This window comes from Lagenorhynchus albirostris, chromosome 2 (assembly GCF_949774975.1).
Source record: "Lagenorhynchus albirostris chromosome 2, mLagAlb1.1, whole genome shotgun sequence".
Lineage (NCBI taxonomy): Eukaryota > Metazoa > Chordata > Mammalia > Artiodactyla > Delphinidae > Lagenorhynchus > Lagenorhynchus albirostris.
In genome coordinates this window covers 39,347,628-39,371,079 of record NC_083096.1, presented here as the reverse complement: position 1 = coordinate 39,371,079, position 23,452 = coordinate 39,347,628, and the positions used below count along the sequence as shown (strand labels likewise).

General features: G+C 42.6%; 1 protein-coding gene across 2 annotated transcripts in view; it reads left to right on the top strand.

Annotated features, from left to right (window-relative positions):
- The window catches only part of KCNH1 (potassium voltage-gated channel subfamily H member 1), a 409,184-nt gene that overhangs the window by 38,030 nt on the left and 347,702 nt on the right, over positions 1-23,452 (top strand). For both annotated transcript variants that reach the window (XM_060130812.1, XM_060130802.1), the window contains exons 4-5: positions 8,389-8,517; positions 17,504-17,622. In XM_060130812.1, the coding sequence (XP_059986795.1) occupies positions 8,389-8,517; positions 17,504-17,622 (248 nt within the window). The remainder of the gene's footprint in view (positions 1-8,388; positions 8,518-17,503; positions 17,623-23,452) is intronic.

Here is a 23,452-nt window from a genome sequence, read left to right as displayed (position 1 = left end):
GTTTGCAGGGGTCGGGGGCCACATCACAGTATAGAGCTGTAAGTGTTTTGATGGTGACATCACATGGGGGGTGTCCCTTCACCCTAACTTAAGAGGTCAGGGAAGGAAGTCTTCCTAGCAGGCAGGAAATTCATGCAGAAACTGAAGGATAGTGGGGAGTTAGGCAGAGAGAAGGGCAAAGAGTATCCCAGGCTGATGAAGGGCACGTGGAGAGGGCAATAGGGGAGAGCAGCGCTGACATTTGAACAAACGCAAAGCAGGGCTCCTCAGACTTTGACAGGATATATAACATCACCTGCAAATCAAAAAAAGTATATACTTGTATTCAGTAGGTCTGCAGAAGGGCCCAAGATTCTGCTCCAGGTGATGTTAATGCCGCTGGTCCAAGAATCACACTCTGAATAGCAAGGACAGAAAGCAGCTGCAGTGAAGGCTGACTTCCATGCCTACAGGGTGTGTCTCTACCCGGCTGGATCCCCTGCACCCAGCACAGTGCCTGACCCAGAAGGTGTTCCACCTGAACTCATGGAGTAATTAAATAAATCTGTAAATGCATGGGTCACCAGTGTAGCTGGAGAGGTTGAGAAGGGCCGATCGTGCAGCCACGTTAAAGAGTTTAGAATTTGTCTTAAGAGCAGAGGTGGTGGGGACAGAGCGTGGCGTGAGAGGTGTTGAGCGGTTTTAAGCAGGGTTAAGTGTGTAATAGTAAGATTTTCATTTCAGAAAGATGACTCCATTAGAGAGTGGAGATGGAATGCATCGTAGGAGACCAGAGGTGGGAGACCCGTTAGGAATCACCGCGGTGGCAAGATGATTGTGGCTTGTTGGGGGTGCGGTGGGGAAGAGGCAGCTGAGAAGGAGAGGTGTCTGGGGAAATGGGAGGAGGCTGAGCCTAGGGACTTGCCAGTGGAGCCCACTGACTGGCAAGTGTCTAGCACACAGCCCAGCCCAGAGGAGGCGCTCGGCCCATGTTTGCTGAGTGACTTTGAAGGGAACTTGACAGTTACCAAGAAACAGATGAGTGACCCAAGAGTATGTGATTCACAGTGAGGGCTTCGGAGCCAAGGAGCAAGCCTTGCGGGGCTGAACTGACCGGCTGGCCCGGGAGGAGCAGACTGAACAGAGATGGATGGGAGGAGAGAGAGGAGGAGGCAGGTTTGCTGCTACTTGCACAATTTGTAGTTCAATAGATTGAAACTTTCAGCATTTTAAAGCAGTATGGAGTCCCGTGGGGGAAATGTCACCCCATTTGAGATTTTAAAATGTGAAATGTCATCATTTAAAGGAAAGTTTTTTTCTTTTTTCTCTGATTTTTAAATGAATGCATTTTTACTATGGAGAACACGTATGAAGGCTTAAAGAAGAAAATCAATCACCCTAAAGACTCAGAGACTTGGAGAAATACTACCATCCTATTAACATTTTGGTGTTTTGTCTTGCACATGTTACATAGTTGAGACTTTGACATGTATGCAATTTGAAATTGTACATTTATTTAATTTTTTTATCATAAAAATATCCTTATCGTTAAAATTCCCCATAAATATAATTTAGAAGGAATTTTATTAACATTTCCTTTATTGTTGGATATTTATGAGGCTCTACATTTTCTTGATTAAATATAATGTTGAGGTGAAGATCTTCATGCAAAGATATTAGTTGACATTCTGAAATATTTCCTAGAAGTTGAAAATTCCTGTGTTAAAGAATGTGAACCAAGGTTCCTGAGACATTTTGCCAAATTGTGTTCCAGAATTGAATGCATTTCCAAGTTCACTTGCAGACTGTGAGTGTCTGACTCATTGAATTGCTCTAGCACCGAACAGATTGCCTATAATTACATTTTTTTGTTTAATGAGTATTTTTAATGCTAGTGAGAGTGAAGTATTTTTCCTATTTAATATCCATTTAAAATTACTTTTTTATGTTAATTGTTCAGATTCTTTGCCCATATGTTCTATTTAATTCTTGTGATTTTCTTTATAAACTCTTAATAAATTGTTTTGATTCTCCCCCCTCCCATTCTTTAGTATTTACAAGGATAACTTTGTAGAAAGGATCCGCTAGTGATAGGCATTCATGTTTATTTTACCTTTTGGGGAGTTGGAAGTAATTAGCAGAAGGCTTCATGGTGTGTTTTGGAATGAGTGTGTGTAATACTATTACCTATCTTGGAGACTGGCTTATTTGAAACGTTTCTTTCTATCTATTGGCCAGTCTGACCAGTAAACCTGGGCATTTTGGAATTGCTATATATTTTGTATTGTGACTTAACTCATTCTTAGTATGCTGGATCATTTTCTTATATCAATGACAGTCATCATTCGTGAACTCATTCAGCAAATATTTAGGTGGCCACTTTTGGGCCGGCCAATTAGTTTTTCCATTTTTCGAACAAGAAAGTTAAGAAGTATCAGCCCTTAGTGAAATCAGTTCACCCTCTGGATAACACCCCCCAGCATCTGACTGACTCCACAATTCATGGTGTGGCTGGGGACCCCGGTTTGGGAGCTGTGGATCAGCTTCTCCAGCAGAGAAGCCCAGGGAAAGGCAGCTTAGAGCAAGAGAAGCTGCCGGCTTAGTCCTTATTGATTACCTACTGCAGGCCTGTGGGTTTGAGCCAAAGAGATCCACATATAAGAAACCGACTCTGCCTTTGAGGAGGTGACAATCTGTTGTGAAGACAAATCTAATAGGAAACAGTCGTCTTTTGCCTATTTTACCAATAGATTGTCTTTTAGTTTTTCAGTACTAGAAACTGCTTATATGTGAGGGATTTTGATCCTAAATCACACACATAGTGAAAACATTTTGCCTATTAAAATTTTTCTCTTTAATTAAAGACTTTTAAAATACCATATAGAAGTAAAAAATGTTTGTCAGTCTTTTCCTTTATGGTTCTGACCTTTATATAATACTTAGGAAGCCCTTCTCCTTACCTAAATAATAAAAGTATTCTTCCATTTTTCCTTCTGTTACTTTCATAGCACTCTTTATTATCATCCAGCTCTTTCTTTCCAATTTGAAATGCTCTTTGTACATATGCTAAGTTCTCACACATTTCATGGGTTTGTGTCTCTCCTCTTTTTCCTTGTGTAACTTATTAGCTACATGAGTTTGGTTAAAATGCTTTCCCACTTGGGTTGTCCATATTTAAATTGGGGATAATGTCACAGTAGCAATTCCACTTCACAGAGTTGTTGTGAAAGGTAAACCGTGATGTGTCAGGGTTTGGCCCCGCTGGAAGCACTCAGTAAATGATATTATTGTCTTCATTATTGCTTGTTTTAGGGTCATTGCCAATGGCTCCTAGTTACTCTAGTAGGTAGTCCCTGTCATACGTTTTCTCTTCAAAAATTTCTTGGCTGTTCTTCTACCTTTACTTTTCTATTTGAATTGAATGTCAATTCATCAAGCTCTGAGAAAAACAAATGAAAAAAGGAACAGTTGAGATTCTGATTGAAATTGCATTCAATTTATATATTAAAAAGGGAGGTTTGACATCTTACAGAATTGATTCTTTTAATCTACAAACAGTGTAACTCTCTCCATTTATTGAGGTTTTGTTTTTTGCCCTTCAGTCAAATTTAAATTACATGGAGGCTTAAGCATTGAATTTTCTACCTTTTCCCTTGTTATGGTTGAGACTGGCCCTTTTCCTTATGAACAGGTAGAGGCAGCTTTGGAGTTTCATTAAACACCTTAAGATACATTCTCTTGTAAAGTCATACGAACACCTCTTTGAGGTGAGACTGAACATTTTAACCTTATAGGTAAAGAATTTAAAAAGAAGGAAGAATGGAAAGTAAGAGTTTTAAATATCTGTGTATCATCGTACATTTTAACTTAGTCTAAAGTATGTCTATTATTCCCATTTTACAAATAAGGAAACTGGTTCTGAGAGAAGTTAAAGTGGCGTGGCCAAGACATAAAATAAATGAAGAGATAGGGTTCAAACGCAGGGCTTGGGATTCTGAATCAGATGTTCTAATGGCCAGTGGTCACTACTTACCCCCTCATGCTCTCTCATCCTGTCTACGCTTGTCATTTGTCTCAATAAAGTTGACTCAAATCCTATTGGTCTGTTTCCTGGGGCCGACTGCCATTCTCTAGTCTAGTTTCTGGACCCATCGGAATGGCCCAGCACATGCAACCCTTCTCAAGAGCCAATCACAGTGGCTTGGTCAATTCTGTTGCTGTCAAACGTGGCCTGGACGCCTGGCTCTAGAGAGTACCTGGGAGGAGGTCCAGGGAAGGAGGCCAAAAATTCTCTCATACACCTGAGCCTTGCTGTTTTGTTATCTGACTGTTGTGGTTGAGAAACCCTATAGCCAGGTTAGGTTGTCAGGTTCATTACTGCATAACCCAAGGGAGCTACGTAAGGGATGACCATCACAGAGTGACCAGAAGGAGGAGCCTGACCTGGAACTCCCCTTCTACTGGGCATCCTCATCCAGGAGAGAGCTGCAGCCTTTGCCATCAGTAGGATGTGTTTCTCCTGGATTTGTGTATTGATCTGCCTTTAATAGAAAATTTATCATTGACCCTTTGTTCTTTTTTGCAGAAACAGGGCATTAAGTACTTGCTTTTCTTGGTTTTTCCCAGAATTTTAACCTCTTCCTGATTTTGTGTGTGTGTGTGTGTGTGTGTGTGTGTGTGTGTGTGTGAATATTTGTGCATTCATTGTCTCTCTTTTATCCTGATGCAATGGATGCTGCTGCAGAATCTGGGCTGTAGGAGAGGTCCCCGGAGGCCAACTGCTCCGGCGTCTGCCCCCAGGCAGGTCTTTATTTGAATGGAGCCAAAGGGTTCCTGAATATCCCTGGGTACATCCAGAGGAGTGTAAGGGAAATTGGGTGGGTGGGGCTCTGGGCTATGAATGGTTCATGTTTGCTTGAAGGAACTGTTTCATGTACTGAGACTTTGAGTATTGTTTCATTAGTTAAAAACGCTTCGCTCTAAAAAAGCGAAAGGTTGAAATGACTGGTCTGTGCTATCTAAGAGGAACTCATAGTCTTTTCTGGAAGAATTTCAGAAATGAAAATTTAAACCCATTCTTCATTCCTAGATTGTTTGGGTGTGACAGTTTGGGAGAGAGGCAGGTCTGAGTAACTGTGAAGACACTGGAAGTAGGATTTATTTCTTTGGAGCTCAGCAAGCATTCCTAGAGCTTGTTGAGTTTCACCACTGCAGTCCAGTGCCTCCTGGTGTTGAGCATCGTAATGGCCTATGTGACGCCCCATGGGTAGCACTGCATTGGATGCCATTGGAATAGGGGTGCAGGACCATCAGACAGAGGAAGTAGATCAGTTCTCCTGCCCTTGGAGTGCATTATGAATTATTTACAGAAAGAGTCTTCAACTGTTAAGCTTTGAGGGGGCCCAATACATAGCACTTTCTTTTCCTGCCTGTGGTCAGAAACAATTGGGAGAGATACAGGAATCATGCAAATGGAGGTTAAAATACCACCTTTATGACTAGTAAAGCAGATCCTAGAAAATGTAGTTTATATCTGTGGGCAGGTGAGTTTCTAAAAGTGAATCCTAGAATCAGACTTACCCACCCCACCCAGGTAACACTGGAGAACCTCCTCCTCCTACCAGCCATCCCCCCTGCCCTTTGACTTCTCCCCTAACATTTATAGAATGGGGAAGTAGAGCGGATTGCACACTAATCTCTAAGCAGAGGAGGAGAAGTGGCCAGGCTACACATGTCCAATTCTTGTCCCCCAAATTGCCAACCCAGGGAAAAAGGCCTGGAGTGTTACACTGAAAGATGTCCCTCCACGAGGAAACACCAGTAGGAGAAAAGAGGTTCCTACCCTCAACAAGCCCAGGTGATCAGCCGGCGAGGAACTCTTAAAGTAATACATACTGACTCTATGAATTTTTGGCATAAGAAACATATTTAGATATTGAAACGGAATGATAAGAGTAGCATGCATTTAGTCAGGGAACATTTCTGGAAGGAAGCAATGGGCACAGTGTGGTGGAGAGAGGCACATAGCTTTAAACAGATTGACCTGTTGAAATGGAGGAAAGTTCACGGGGAGCTTGAACTGTGGTAAAATGAAAAAGGCCTCCCGATACGACAAATACAGTAGCTCTTGTGATCTGGGAGATGTGGGTTAGTGTCATCAGTCCTAGTAGTCATAAAGATTAGGTGGCACAGTCCCAAATGGAACAAGTTCATAGATATCAGGCCCAGCTGGTACAACACAGGGGATGGCTCATAGGCGGCAGCTATGAAGGGGATGGGTCTGGGGATTGCAGCAAGACGAGGCTCCTGGTGTTAGACAACATGCGGGGCCTCTCTTCTGATTTATTACTAGTTTGGTAAATTTGGAGTGCTTTCTTGTTTACCCAGCTGAGAGAATATTGCTTAGTTTTCTTTAGAGCAAAAAGAAAAGATTTTTTTTCCCTCCTTTTGTCTTACCAGCTAGGATACAACTGAGAGCTGTGGGTACGTGGGCTCGATTGGTGTGACGCTTTCTTTTGAGTTTTCTGTTGCTTAATTGAAAGTGGTTTAAAACCCACTGCAGGTTCTGAGGAGGATACTGGGAGGAGTAGTAACACAGACCTTTCAAAAACAGTGGATAACTCAGAGACCATATTCTTTTTGATTTTGGAACACTATGTGTGATTTTTTTTTTTTTTTTTTTTTTTTGGCCGTGTCAGTCAGGTTGTGGGATTTTAGTTCCCCGACAGGGATCAAACCCAGGGCCTTGGCAGTGAAAGTGCAGAGTCCTAACCACTGGACCACCAGGGAATTCCCCTGATTTTTGTAAGGTGGATTTTCCTTTCAAAACACATTTTTCTTAGGGTGACACTATCATGTATTTGTCTTCTAAGAGTACCCAGAAACCAGCAGCTAAAAAGGGAAGGGGAAGTGGATAGAGGTTTAAAATTAACTGGATGAATATATAGATAACCAAGATTTAAGGAGAACGTATTCCTATCTGATCCGTTTGCTGCCTGTTTGTACATTGTGGGGTTATTCATACTTACATATGAATAAGTGGTATAGTCAGATATATAATCTTGTAATTGTTAAGTAAAATTGGTTAATCCTAATGTTAATCAGAGATGTCTCTCTGTCCTTGTTGTATAGTATAGAGTTTGATGTGATTGCAGGCAGAGAGACCCAGGTGACCTTTTGGGGATCTATTTCCATCTCCAATATTTAGTGAGTTGTTTGCTTGCTATCTCCTAAAATAAAATATGTAAAACGCTGAGCACAGCACCTGGTACATAGGAAGCTTCTCTAATACTTAACAACATGGGGAAATATTTACTGTATTTTAATTTGAAAATGGTTATAAAATAGTATGTAAAGCGTTATCCTGGTTATGCAAAATTCAACAAATAGTTATTAAGTTCTTATATGCCAGATGCTGTTTTAGGAACGGGGATACAAGAACAAGATGGGGTGAACATACCATTGCTTTGTGCCCCATTTAATTTTGTATCACAGAAGAGATTGATAGATCTTGCTGTGGTGTCCTCAATAGATAGAAAACATCTGTTTCTTTTCCTTCTTTTTTCTGTTTTTGGAAGCCAGAGACTGACTTTGTGCAGATATTTTTCCATAGATACCTGAGTGGGTGACCTCTCTGAGAAGTCAGTCAGATGAGCCCTGCCCACCTTCTCCTTCTGTGATTTAGGGCAGTGCTTTGGAAGAGCTCATTTATCCCCCAGTTTAGCTCAGGAGCAAGGATTGGAAGTTGAAACATTCATTGAGCTTCCTAAAGTACTAAGTAATCACAGCTGAAACCCACCTGGAAACTCCCTTTCTGGGGGAACCTTTGCGAGGAGAATCATTATGGTGATTCTTTTCCTTCCTCAGTGTGTCCTTATTTGCCATTGTATAGGACCTTTGGGATTTTTATTCTGGGGAGAGAGGTTTAGAAACATAGTTTCTAGCCCATGGTCCATTGAGCCAAATTGATGGATTCCCAAGCTGAATTTTGGCACTGGGAGCTTTTAGCAATGGAAATTTGAGTTTCATGGTCGGCCGGCCATGGCTGGCAATACCCAAACTGGCCCCTACTCTTTACTTGTTCACTACATGGTCTAAGGTAAGTCTTTAGGTCTCTGTACCTTAGATCAGGAGGGATTTTCAACCCATTTTCTAATCATTTTACAAGGGTTAAGAAATCTGCACTTACAAAATTATTTGAACAGGAGAAAACTCCCCACTGAGTAGTTACTATGAAAGTTTTTATTCCAGCAAGAGGACAAATTAATGTTGTAAAACCCAGTCCCTGAAGGAATGAAACGATTCTAAAAACGAACTAATATTTGTACCTATTCATTCCCAAGTCTTTACTTCCATAGCCCCTCAAATGAGAATACAAATTACTGACCAACCTTTTGGTATTTCTTTCAGGGACACCTGTGTGGTTCTTTGTGAAAATTGCTCCAATTCGAAATGAACAGGATAAAGTGGTTTTATTTCTTTGCACTTTCAGTGACATAACAGCTTTCAAACAGCCGATTGAGGATGATTCATGTAAAGGTTTGTAATTCTGATTTGTACAAATAATTTTATGCCTTTTTAATTTTTTTGCCTGTAGTGTGACTCTCGTCACAGTGCCTCCTGGTGAATTTGAGGTTGCCAAGGCAATGTCTGCACAAGGATCAAGATTTAAACTTTAATTTGTGTTGGGTAAAGCATTGTATCATTCTGGAATGTATTGAGGGAAAAGAAAGTGAGAAAAAAAAGCTTTGGTTAGGAAGGCATTTGAATCAGTTTCATACCTTTGTAGATTAACCCTTTCCAAGTAGACAGAAGAAGGTACCTGGGCACCTCTGGTATTGTCAGAATCTTTGCAGGTTTTCACATGACAGATGTCAGTCACCCAAATGTGACAGTTCATGGTCACATTCATCTTATTTCTGTATGAACTTCTTTAGATTTGACTGAGTTCTAGCATTTAAGAGTGTTAAAGTAGATTTTAGTACATCTCTGCCTCTGTGGTTGGTTAAGTCTGTGACTGGTTAATTCATTGGAAACATGGCATTAATGAGGCCAGTAACATTCCCGTATGGGTCATTTAATCAGCTCTGGGACCACAGATTTTAGCACTCACCTCAGCCATACCACATGCATGTATTGTTTAAATAACAGTGGGGACCTAGGAGAGGAGATGGCTCAGGATTTCTAGAACAACTGTACTCCCGAAGAGGTCCAGCTCATCAGGAAGCACAGAAGATGTCATTCCCAGAGGTTTGGGCTTAGGAGGTATCACAGCAGTCTTTTCCATCCCCCTGAAGGTAACCAAGCGGCCAGGAGCTCTTTCACGTTGCAGTGTTTCCTGGCTCTGCGGCCGATTTTCCGGCTCTACCAGAGGACGCTACTCCTTGCAGTTTTCTGAGACGCAGCAGAGAGATAAAAGTGGAGTTCATGGGAGAGTCAGACTGGGGCATGTTATCCTCGAGGTGACAAAATTGTGATTGTTAAATGGCAAGCAATAAAAACCATTCTGTGGCTGCTCTCTTGGGGGCTGTGTCCTCTGAGGATATTTAAAATCCTACCCCATTGGATGCTAATATTTATAGAGTTCAGAGCCCAATGCTGTGTATACCGGTGCATCCTCTTTCTTTTGTAAGCTATCTATAGCTCAGTAACTCAATCACAGCCTGCCTTTGGGGTTCAAGACCAAAGCAGGTGTAAATAAAGTCTCTTAACTTGTCTCACCCTCCGGCAGTCTCCTTTTCTCCCGCAGATTTGTGGTTCCCTGAGTTCTAGTTTCTGACCTGAAGATTTCTCAGTGCAGTAGCTCTTACACAGCGATAGGCTCACTCATGATGAGTGTCATCTTGCTACCATCTAGAAAGGCCGTTTACTTTTTTAACTGAGTAGACTCATAAATAGCATTTTAAAGGTAATCTGATATTTTCACAGTTATTTTTGCAAGTTTTCTCTGAAAAAGGTGAACTAGGGGATGTAATTGAGTCAGAATGTTTTCTTATCATCACCACTGGAACATTTTCAGGTGACGTGAGGGATTGTTTAGTAGGAAAGGCAGAGTTAACCGAGAATGCTCCCTGCGTGCCACCTAGGTGTCTGCCTGGCATTCTCATGAAATCTGAAAGAAGAGATAAATCAGATTGATGCAGTGAGACTCACTGAGGTTTATTTTCCAGGAATAAAATGCTCTGTTTCATTTTTCCTGCCTCACTGATGTATTTCCCTTGCTGATAAGGGTTTTGGTGGATGTGCGCGCGTGCACACACACACACACACACACACACACACACACACACAGACACACCTTATTCCCTGTTAGCCAAGGGGACCAGATATTAATTCTTTGTCAGTGAAATAAATTGGAGTAATACATGACTTGATTTCTAAAAAGTAAAACACACACGCACACACACACACATACACGTACGTACTCTTTAGCCCTCAATATAGGAATGCTGGTAGTGGATCATGCTTAATATTTCTTCCAGGACATGACTTTATAAGCCTGTTCGCTCCAAATGCTGTGGCAGATATGTTTAGACCCTCCCACTTGTCATGTCACTGTGCCCCTGACCCACTTCTATTTGGTGGTCTGTTTAGGACAAGGTCAAATTTTATATTAGTCTGTTGCTGATGGAAGAGCATGATAATTCTCCAGGCCTTTATCGTTATAAGTCTCTAAACTGCAGTTCTGGCTGTAAGGGTCCAATCTAGATGGAAAATCCACTGCCATGTGGCTGGATTATTCTCCTGACTTGACATTTCTACTTGGAGTTGTTCTCACATTGTGAGAGTCCAACAGGTCCAGCCGGGCTTTCAGTACAGTGCCTCAATTAGCATAAAGAGCCTTAAGAGTGTTGCTGACCCAGGCTTGTGTAGAATTCACTTTTGAGAGGGAATGGAAGGGTGGATAATGGAAAACCCCAGAAAATCCCTAGATAATTGCTTTTTGGCATAGCAATACAAGATGTTTTCCCACCATTAGGTTAGACTTTTTTTTTTTTTTCGGTACGCGGCCTCTCACTGTCGTGGCCTCTCCTGTTGCGGAGCACAGGCTCCGGATGCGCAGGCTCAGCGGCCATGGCTCACGGGCCCAGCCGCTCCGCGGCATGTGGGATCTTCCCGGACCGGGGCACGAACCCGTGTTCCCTGCATCGGCAGGCGGACTCTCAACCACTGCGCCACGAGGGAAGCCCTGGGTTAGACTTTTTAAAGTCAACTGTGCTCAGATTTTCTTTGAAATGACTTTGTTTTCTCTCATCATGTTGTGCCTAACTTTGGGGCTTGGGAGTCGGGTGAATGCATCCTAATGGTGACTCAGGAAGCCAGTTGGTGCCTAACATTTTCCCATAAACGACACACAAAGGGGAGAACACATGGAATCATTGGCGATAAACTATTTTAGCATCTGACACAAAGTAACTCCCCTTTGGCCCTGAGCTCCGAGCACATGTGATGGGCCCTGAGGATGCTCCCTGAACCCCCTCTTTTATTTAGTGTGTCAGTTCTCATGACCCTTTTCATGAATTATCCAGACCCCTGACTTCCTCATCTCCTCTTTCCTGTTCTTTTGGCTACTTCCCTTTCTCTCTGATAAAAAGTGCCCACAGGTGGCATGGAGCAAGGGATCAAGGCAAGCTAGGTTTGCTGTTTGGTAACGGCTCTGCGGTGTGTGTGTGTGTGTGTGTGTGTGTGTGTGTGTTTAAAGGCTGAATGAGAGAGTAGGTGGGAATTCTTGGTTGAAATGAGACTCAGTGAGGCTCCAGGCATTTCATTTCTTCCTTATCTCTTGCTTTTCTGGTACTTTGGATAATTGGGAGTAGGTTGCAGGAGTGTTTTTCTCTGTCCCATCCGCCCTTCAAAGCCAGGAGTCTTGGGCAAGTGGGTAGAGAAGAATTAGAGTGTAGGGCTCAGAGTTTTCTCTTTACATTGTTCACCCAAGGATGAGTCACCCCTCTTCTTTTCTCTCTTACCTCACTGAATCATCTCACATTAAAGGAGCACATTCATTTTCAAAGATCCACTAAAGTAAATTTAGTATTATCTTGTAAATTCAGAGTTAAAATTGAGCCAAGAGTGGGCAATAAACGGAATGTAAAACTCCAGAGGAGATTTTTAAAGGCCAAAGATTTAGAATATTCAGGGCTGAAGGCTCCGGCAAGCTGTTGTAACTGCCAACCCTTCTCCAGGCGTCTTCATGCGGGATATATGTGAGGTGCTCTTGGGAGAGAAAGAGTGTAATGGATACAAGCCACAGGCTCCCTCTCCACCACCAATATTAACATTTTCTCTCTCGGCCCTTAGGATGACTGAAAGGTGATGATTTATTGACTTCTGCTTGAAAAAGCCATCCTAGGTTTTTGGTTATTTGTACATCAGTAGGGAAAAGATCTGGGGTGGAAGACTTGAGGACACCTAGTCATTGTCCAGATTGACCTGGTAGTGTCCTGTGTCCATTGTTCTCTGCTGGATGTTGGGTTATGGCGCCAGCTCCTCTAAGAGGATCTGTGACTCTTCAGATTAGGACAAGCCCGGCCTCGTCGCCTCCTCACCAGGGCGAGGATACTTTAAGGAGTCCTATGCAACTTTTGTTCCAAGTGGCTCAGCATGGTTTCCCAGGGAGGAGCCTGTAGGTCTGTCTTTCCTAGTATCTCTGGACTTAACCCTTGGAGGAACTGGAATTCCGGGTCATCCCAGAACCATCTCTTTGGGCCTAGGGAGGATACAGGGATGTGTGGGCTAAAGCAGCCTAGTGGGAGACTCACCCCAGTTGACACCAGTAGCCAATGTGGGCTCAAGCAAGGGAGATAGTGGTTGTCCTTACTGAGAACGGAGAAAGGACCCAGTAAATGCTTTTTAGCTGCTTGCTAGATTGCAAACTGCATTCCTGTCCTTCTGTCCTTTTTTCCCTTTCATGCTTCCTCTTCCCCTCCTGCTCGCCCCGTCTCATTTTTCCTGATCATGTGATGCTTTTGATCTTCCCACGGCACCCCCAGCCCTGCCTCTGCCTCCCTTGTGGTGACGTTTATGACAGAGCTGGAAGAACCCTGAGCTAGGGGTTTCTTCATTTGAGCTCAGTTCACTGTTAAACCCCCAAATGGGATATAATTGGAAGGGTGGGTGCAGAAATACCTCCTAAAACTTAACACAGTTTGTAAAATGGGCTACTTATATTTTGGGGCTTTATGTCTACTGGAAACCCAGGTAGAAGTAGGATAATAAGAGAACACACTTTGTTCTTCATGCACATTTATTCAGCATATGCACTTACTGGGTGTCTTTGGGGTGTTTAACCTTATGCTAGGTGCTGACCTCAAGGAAATGTCTAAGAGCCCCTGCTCGTTACAGTCTGTTTGGAAGATAGGCAGACAGGTGAGCAAATAAGAACAATAAAGCCTAATCAGTGATCTAATAGAAGTCTGCCTAAGGCAAATGGGGGTGCACAGGTTGGAGCAGGCAATTCTGCTAGGGTAGGGTGGTACCAGGGAAAGGCTTCCTTGAAGGCAGCTGCCTTATTTTCCTTGTGGAAAATGACCATGTGGCTTCCCTTAAGCAAGATCACCTTGAGCTGGATTCTCATCGGCTTATTCTCACCCAGTTGACCCTTTGGACAATAGGAAATTGATTTTTCCAGGAATGTTTTTCCTGATGGCTCTGCTATGAGGGACACTGTTCGTCCAAATTGTACATGTATATTCCACCAAACCCATTTGCTTCTCTTCTGTGGTTTCTTAAAATTTTTATTAAAGTATAGTTGATTTATAATATTGTGTTAGTTTCAGGTATACAGCATAGTGATTCAGATACATCTATCTATCTATATATATTCTTTTCCATTATAGGTTATTACAAGATATTGAATATCGTTCCCTGCGCTATGCAGTAGGTCCTTGTTGTTTATCTATTTTATATATAGTAGTATGTATCTGTTAATCCCATACTCCTAATTTATTCCTCTCCTGCTTTCCCCTTTGGTAACCATAAGTTTGTTTTCCATGTCTGTGAGTCTGTTTCTGTTTTGTAAATAAGTTCATTTGTATTATTTTTTTAGATTCCATATAAAAGTGATATCATATACTTGTCTTTTTTAGTTTGACTGACTTTCTTCTGTGTTTTTAATCTCATTTCATGTCTGTCACTCCAGTCACTCAAACCAGGGACCCAGAGGCCACCTGGCTTGCCTCTTCTCTCCCTCTACAGCCATTGATTTTACCTCTGCAGCTGTTCTCAAGTCTCCCCTTGTTACCTGGCTCAGGCCATAGCACTGGTCCAGGCCCTCGTGGTGTCTTGCCTGGGATTCTGACTGGTCTTCTATCTGTTAACCCCCCTCCGCCCTCTTTATAGTCCACTATCCACACTGCCATTTTGTCCTAAAATTCCCCTACTATATTTAAACTCCTTCATTGGATTCCCTTCGGGTTTCAGGTTGAAGTTCAAATTTCTTAACTTGCCATCTAGGTTGTTACCACCTAAGTTCTTCTCGGCCTGGCCCTTGACAACCTCTTTAGCATTACTTCAGGCCACTGCCTGCATCCTCCTCCCCTCTACGGGCCACGCCCCATTCATCTAGCTATTAAGAAGATCTTACTCTTCCCTGACATATTACCCTGTTGTTTGATTTTTCTGCCTTCATAGGTGCTGTTCCTTCTGTGTGGAATGTCTGTCTTTTCCTTCCTGACTTCAAGTAGTTCCTACTCATCTTTTAAAAGTTTGCTCTAGTGTCACCTCCTGTGGGAAGCCCTCCCTGACTGCCCAGCCTGGATTAGATATGCCTTCTCTGGACAGTCTTGGCCATAGCATCCTCTACTCACCTGTTATAGAATTTAGCTTACTATATCATACTTTTTTATTTACTTATCAGTCTTCCCTACTAGAGTACAAGCTCTTTGAGGCCAGAGTCTGTGCCTTTTTTCATTTTAGTATCCCCAGGATTTAGCACTGTGATGGTATTTACATAGTAGTTATGTTTAGAATTAATATGTGAATGAATGATGTTCTTTCATCTGGCTCAGCATGAGTCCTGTTAGAAAGTGTCTAGAGTCCAGAAAGGACAACATGGGGGTGGAGCTTGGGAAAGAACTTATTTCCTTCCTTCAGAATAGGCAGAGTCTGCCTATCCTGGTAGAGGTGTGATGGAAGATTTCACACTGCCTGTCCATTTCCCAATCCAACACCCATTCACCTTCCTGTGCCCTTCACTCAGCCACCTGAGAGCCAACTCTTTTAAGAGCCACATTCTTGAAAAGAGAATCAGGGCTAGAGTGAGGGGCTAGCCTAGGCCTGGGGAAATGCCCTGAAGTCCAGGGATCTTTCTTTTAATTTTTTGTGCCATGTCATCTGATGGACCAGGGCCCTGAGCCCTGCCAAGCAGGGTCTGGGATATCTGCCCTGCTAGCTCCCTCTTATCGTTGGTACCAGAGTGTAGGTTGTGGTGGTGGTGGATGGGTAGGATTGAATGGGGGGGCGTGTTTCAGAGCCCTTGCTGATGTTTGAGTGCACAATTATTTTCTCACCAGTTGAAAAATATACTTTCTGCTCCTCTTGAAAAACGTTGCAGAATTCAATTCCAGCTTTGTTTTCAGCTGTAGGAGAGCCTGACTCTGAAAGAGACTTTAAAAAATTCTAGTCCACAGTTCACACAAGCAAATTCCAGTGAACACTTTCATGAGTGGCCCATTTGGGGAAGATGTCAAATACCCCTGGAGAGTCTGGGCTGTCCCCTCCTGTCAACATCAGTGGGAGTCCCCGCAGCCCGGCCACCGTGAGCCTCTTTTCAAGGTGACCCATATCTCTGCTTAATGGCGTCGGGATGCATGAAAATGCCACTATCTTTTATTAAAGCCCAGAACTTCTGGAATGAGATAAAAAAGGAACTTGATTTGCTATTCTTGTTATGTTGACAAAATTTATACAGATCTTGGTTCTTAAAGGTTGTGCAAAAAAAGGGCCATCATTCTGCTTGACCTCATTGTCCTGTGGATTCTGAGTCCGTCTTATAGAGGTGCTCCAGGGTAGAATTTGGTAAATGAGATTTCTGCTGCAAGGCACTGGCTACTTCTAAACTCTAAAGGACAAAAAATCAAATTGCCTAGTCTCGCTTTTAGCTGTCATGTAAAAATAGTTGCATGCTGTTTATTTGCTGTACCCCACATCCAGGTCTTTGGAGCTCCCTCGCCCCAAGCTTGGTTTTGAGAACCCCTACAGACTTTCAGGGGTCTCATGAGGCAATTGGCACGGTCGTAACCTTGATGCAGATGGCTTGTTGGATATTGGAATGGATGGTTGTCTTTGGGGACCTTTAAATGATTCCTCATACATATTAAAATCTTAGTAAAGATCACTGGTACATCTTAGATTTTGGAGTATAGAGTGGTCTGGGTTAGAAAAAGACAAGTGTTTTACTTTCCTTGGAGGGACTAGTCCAGAGGGCCAAGGAGGCCTCAGGACAGTCTTTGTTTTAGCCCAGTAAACTTAGCCACTTTGTTTTACCAGGAAAATGCATCCTGCATTTAAGGCATGTAGATAGTCTTTTAATTTCCACTTTACAGATGAGATCATTGAGGCCCAGATAATTTAAACAGTTTGTTGGTGACCTCAAGCAGGCCAGAGGCAGAGATGGGATTTGTATCCAGATTTCTTTACTCTAAGTTCAGTACTCGGCTCTTTGCGTTGCTAGTTTTCAGGGGACCTACCTGCCATCAGCTGTCCTTCCCCCATCCTAGAGCAGACTAAAATCAATTAGTATTGTTTCCCCACCTACCCATGGACTAAATTCATTTCTTATTCCCCTGGCTTTGGAGAAGGTAGTACATGGAACGGCCATTTGACTAGCTTGTCTAGTCATTTAAAACCCAGAATCAGCTTAGTCTCTGCTAGGATCAGACGACAGGGGGCTTGGGAACAGCCTGAGCCAAAGGGTCAGAGAAACATCTTGACCGCCTGGTGTTGTCTGGCAGAAAAGCCTTGGGCCAGAGTGGGGAGATCTGGGCTCTAGACTCTTAGCTACCTAGGCACTCTGTGCCTCGATTTCCCTAGGTGTAAAACAGTGCTAAGACCTGCCGTACCTGCTTCACCAAGCTATGATTAGGGCCAAGTGAAAGTACAAGGGAAAAGTGCATCACTGCACAGATCTGAGCAAGTCTAGGTGCTTTTTTTTTTTTTTTTGCGGTACGCGGGCCTCTCACTGTTGTGGCCTCTCCCATTGCGGAGCACAGGCTCCGGACGCGCAGGCTCAGCGGCCATGGCTCACGGGCCCAGCCGCTCTGTGGCATGTGGGATCTTCCCGGACCGGGGCACGAACCCGTGTCCCCTGCATCGGCAGGCGGACTCTCAACCCCTGCGCCACCAGGGAAGCCCTAGGTATTTTTCTGATCAGCAAATCTTGATTACGAGGATGGCCAAGTGACTTGTGGATGTGCAGGAGGACATGGAGGGTGGGCGTCTGCTTCTGACAGGGTAACTCGTGGTATGAATGTCCGAGCACCTTCAGGACCTGGTTGAACCTGTCTCTCCTGTCTTCCACATGCTCCAGGCTGGGGGAAGTTTGCTCGGCTGACCAGAGCACTGACAAGCAGCAGGGGTGTCCTGCAGCAGCTGGCTCCCAGCGTGCAAAAAGGCGAGAACGTCCACAAGCACTCCCGCCTGGCCGAGGTAAGGGCAAGGGTTTAGCTCAGCTTAACCCTCACTCACTTCCATGGGGTCCCTGGGCTGAGAAAATGGTCCACAGTGAGTGTGATGGCTTGGAAGGGGCCTTCAGGACCCCAGACTCTTGTCTTGGCTGGGCTATACACCACCATGTGTGACCTTGGGTAAGTGATCTAACTGCTGTTAGTTGTGTACTCTCACATATGTAAAAGGAGCTGCAAACAACTCCATTCAAAATTGGTTGAGATTACAGTTGTCAGCTGACTCTTTTGAAGGAGTAGGGAAGGAGCTAGAAGTGCTATATACATGAAGGGGGTTTGACTTATAAATCATAACCAACTTTGTTATTTGAGCAATACATACTATTATAGGAAAAGAAGATACAGGAAGCAAAGAGGAAGAAAATAAAAATCACCTAGAATCCCACTAACCAGATAACATTGTTATAATTTTTGTGGACATGCCTTAACTCTTTTTTGCATTTAAGAAATATTCTATTCCTAAAGCCTAAGAAATACATTTTTTCACATTAATGAAGTTGAGATATATCTAAGAATCAATGTGTATGTTTAAGATGGGTTGTATTGCCTTTTCTTCATTTTATAAAGTTATGAACATCTTTCCAGGTTAATAAATATACTTAAAATTATTGCTGTTTCCATAACCTTTGTAGTAAGGAAAATTCATGGTGGTGGTATTCTCCCTTTTTTTTTTTTTTTTTTTTTGCGGTACGCGAGCCTCTCACCGCTGCGGCCTCTCCCGTCGCGGAGCACAGGCTCCGGACGCGCAGGCCCAGCGGCCACGGCCCACGGGCCCAGCCGCTCCGCGACATGTGTGATCTTCCCGGACGAGGGCACGAACCAGTGTCCCCCGCATCGGCAGGCGGACTCTCATCCACTGCGCCACCAGGGAAGCCCGGTATTCTCCCTTTTGCTGGCACAAGAGAGAGGCTGGGAAACCTGGACAAGATATTTGATCAGGCTTAATGCACCCAAATTATTATTATCTGTCTTTGGTGGTCCTGCATCCAAATCACTGTTATCTCCCTTTGGTGGTGCCTGGTCTTTTTTTTTTTTTTTTTTTTCCAACTAGACCAGGGTAAGACCAATTAAGAGCATTATACTTTCCATGTAGCAAATTTCCATCTTACCCAAAGATGGCAGAGTTAGCTGTCTCTCTGCCTGGTCGTGGCCAGTCAGTTCCTGATCTGTGCTGAGATGACAGGGCACTTTCTGACCTGCCTCTTGGCTTCCATATCCCCGAGGGAGAAACTCCCAGCACGGTGCAGCTGACAGTGGGTGCTCTGCATATGTGCACCGAATGTTGAATGGGTTGACTACAGAAGATGTCCTTATAGCAGCCAAAAGCTTCTGCCAGCAGTGGGACGGGGGGCATTCATTTGTGTTGTATTAGAGAAGGTGAGATCCTTGGATGATGGCAGCATCGTTTTTGTCATGATGTGGGCTCACCTTGCGATAGAAAGAATAATAAAAGAGACCCTTCAGCTCACAGCCTGCACTTCCTCTGTCCCTGCTGCTTCTTTTGGTTAATGATGTTCCCTCCTCTCCTACTGTCTCCAGCTTGCTCACTCTTATCCAGCCACATTCCTTGCTGTTCCTCTTATACACCAGGCTTGCTCGTCCCCCAGACTTTTGTGTTCTACTCCTTCACCAGCTGCAAGTCTTTGCTCAGATGTCATTTTCTCTATGTGGCTACCTCTGTCAGAGATACAAGAACTGGTAGGATATTTGTATGTTAAGGGATTGATTGTAAGGAGGTGCTTGTGGGGACTGGGGAAGTCCAGAATTCGTGGGGCAGCTTGGCCAACTGGAAACGCTTGGGAGGAGCTGGTTGGTGCTGAAGTCCCAGGTGGAATTTCTTCTCAGGGAAACCTCAGTTTTGCTCTTAAAGCCTTTCAACTGATTAGATGAGGACCACCCAGATTATGGAGTATAATCTCCCTTCCTGCAAGTCAGCTGATTGTAGATGTCAATCACATCTACAAAATACCTTCACAGAAGCACTTAGTGTTTGACTGAACAACTAGGTACCATGGCCTAGCCAAGTTGACACGTGAAACTAACCATTGCAGTTTAATCCTTGTCAGTTCGGCACCCGTATACATTTCCTTAAACCATACTTAATCTCCAAATAAAGATAATAACAAAGTCATACTTCCACCTAACATGATCCAGTTATGTTGCATATTACCGAAACATACCAGCCCTTTCCCCAGAAGAGGATGCAAAGTCCTCGGGTGAGATCGCCACTCCTTGATACCCTGTAACTTAAACAGTGTGATGTAAACTTAACTCTTAACATCTTATGTTAGATAATAAGGGAATAAGACAGGGAAGAAAATAAAAATATTTGCCTTATATATACACTATATACTATATATATATATATATATATATATACACACACACACAGACACACACACTATAGTGTGTGTATATTATATATATATATACAAACATTAATAACAAAATAAGAAATACTCATTAACTCTTAATCCTCTCCTTAACCTGCTCTACGTTATGCTCCACTTAATGGCTTCCAATATACTATACAGTTTACTTATTGTGTTTATTGTTCACTGGTATATCCCAAGCATTTAAAACAGTGTCCAGCACATAGTAGATGCTCATCAGTAGTAAGTGTTTTTTTTTTCCTTAATTGATCGAATGGATGAAAGAAAGGAAATGATGTTAATGTTTTTGCCTAACTGTCTGGCATGAGTAGTTGCTCATTGATTGGCAATATGAGGCAAACATCTGGGTCCCATCCCAGGGGCTGCTAAATTTTAATTAACCTGGCTAGAGGCTTATGGATTTTATTGATCTTTTCAAAGAACCAACTTTTGGTTTGTGGATTTTCTCTAATGGTTTTCTGTTTCCAATTTCACTGATTTCTGCTCTAATTTTTAATTTTTTCTTCTGTTTAGTTTGGAATGAATTTGCTCTTCTTTTTCTAGCTTCGTAAGGTGGAAGCTTAGTTTATTGATTTTTGATCGTTCTCCTTTACTAATGCATGCGTTCAATCCTATAAATTTCCCTTTAAGCACTGCTTTCACTGCATCCCACAAATTTTGATAGGTTGTGTTTTCATTTTCATTTTGTTCAAAATATTTAAAAATTTCTCTTGAGATTTGTTCTTTGGTCCCAGGTGTTATATAGAAGTGTGTTGTTTTATCTCCAAGTATTTGGGGATTTTACAACTGTCTTTCTGTTATTGATTTCTGGTTTAATTCCGTTGTGATCTGAGAGCAGACACTGTATGATTTCTATACTGTTAAATTTGTTAAGGTGTGTTTTATGGCCCAGTATGTGGTCTATCTTGGTGAATGTTCCATGTGAGCTTGAGAAGAACGTATATTCTGCTACCGTTGGATGAAGTAGTTCATAGATGTCCATTATATCCAATTGTGTGTTGAGCTCCACAACATCCTTACTGACTTTTTGCCTGCTGGATCTGCACATTTCCATTAGGGGGTGTTAATGTCTCCAGCTATAATAGTGGATTCATCTATTCTCCTTGTAGTTCTATCAATTTTTGCCTCATGTATTTTAATGCTCTGTTGTTTGCTGCATACTCATTAAGGACTGTTATGTCTTCTTGAAAAATTGACTCCTTTATCATTACATAATGCCACTCTTTATCCCTGATAACTTTTCTTGCTGTGAACTCTGGTCTGTCAGGAATGAATATTGCAACTCCCACTTTCTTTTGCTTAGCATGAGTATGTTAAATCTTTCTTCTTATTTTAATCTACATGTGCATTTATATTTGAAGTGGGTTTCTTGTCGACAACGTATAATTGGATGCTGTTTCTTGATCCACTTTGACAATCTGTGTCTTAATTGGCCTATTTAGACCACTGACATTTAAAGTGATTATTGATATAGTTGGATTAATATTTACCACATTTGTTGCTGGTTTTTATTTGTTGCCCTTGTTCTGTATTCCTATTTTGTCTTCCACTCTTTTCTGCCTTTTGTGGTTTTAACTGAGCATTTTATATGATTCTATATTTTCTCCTTCCTTAGCATATTATACTTTTTTTTACATTTTTTTAGTGGTTTCCCTAGAGTTTGGAGTATACATTTACAAGTAATCCAAGTCTACTTTCAAATACAGTGGTCCCTAGGTACCCAAAGGGGGATATGTTCCAGGACCCCCCACAGGTACCAAAATCCATGGATGCCCGAGTCTTTTATATAAAATGGCATGGTGTTTCATATAAATTATTCACTATTCACATCCTCTCATATACTTTTTTTTTTTTTTTTTTTGGCGGTACGCGGGCCTCTCACTGTTGTGGCCTCTCCCGCTGCAGAGCGCAGGCTCCAGACGCGCAGGCTCAGCGGCCATGGCTCACGGTCCCAGCCGCTCTGGGCACGTGGGATCCTCCTGGACCGGGGCATGAACCCGTGTCCCCTGCATTGGCAGGCGGACTCTCAACCACTGGGCCACCAGGGAAGCCCTCTCATATACTTTAAATTATCTCTAGATTGCTTATAATACCTAATACAATGTAAACACTATGTAAATAGTCATAAATATAATGTAAATGTTATGTAAATAGTTGCTGGTGTGCAACAAATTCAAGTTTTGCTTTTTGGCACTTTCTGGAATTTTTTTTCTGAATATTTTGATCTGCACTTGGTTGAATCCACAGATGCAGAACCCACGGATTTAGAGGGCTGACTGTAATACTGTACGTAGTGCTTCATGGGTAGTGCAAGTACCTTGTAATAAAATACTCCTAATTCCTCTGTCCTGTCCATTGTGCCATTGCTGTGATTCATTTCACTTATTCATAAGCATACAAAAGCATATATATGTATACAGTATCAAATACATTGTTGCTGTTATTTTGAACAAACTGTTATCTGTTGGATCAATTAAGAATAAGAAAAATTGGGACTTCCCTGGTGGTGCAGTGGTTAAGAATCCGCCTACCAATGCAGGGGACACGGGTTCAAGCCCTGGTCTGGGAAGATCCCACATGCCACTGAGCAACTAAGCCTGTGCGCCACAACTACTGAGCCTGAGCTCTACAGCCCGCGAGCCACAACTACTGAGCCCGTATGCCACAACTACTGAAGCCTGTGTACCTAGAGCCTGTGCTCCACAACAAGAGAAGCCACCTCAGTGAGAAGCCTATGCACCACAACAAAGAGTAGCGCCTGCTCACCGCAACTAGAGAAAGCCTGTGCGCAGCAACGAAGACCCATTGCGGCCAAAAATAAAAAAAAAATTCAAAAAATATTTTAAGAATAAGAAAAACAAAAGTTTTTCTTTTACCTTCCCGTATTCCTTCTCCAGTGTTCCTCTTTTTCATTAAGTAGATCCAAGTTTCTGACCTATATCATTTTCTTTCTCTCTGAAGAACTTCTTTATAAATTTCTTGCAAGGCATTTCTGCTGGCAACAAATTCCCTCAATTTTTATCTGAGACATTATTTATCCTTCGCTTTTGAAAGATAATTTTGCAGGGTACAGAATTCTAGGTTGGTGTTTGTTTTCTCAACACTTTAAATATTTCGCTCTACTCTCTTCTTGTTTGTGCAGTTTCTGAGGAGATTTAGGATGTAATTCTTATCTTCGTTCCTAATAGGTTAGGTTTTGGGTTTTTTTTTCCCCCTCCAGATTCTTTCAGGAATTTTTGTTTGATTTTCTGCAGTTTGAATATGCTGTGCCTAAGTTTTTTTCTTTTCTTTTCACTTATACTGCTTGGTGTTTTCTGAGCTTCCTGTATCTGTGGTTTGGTGTCTGACATGAATTTGGGGAAGTTATCAGTCATTATTGCTTAAAATATTTCTTCCATTTCT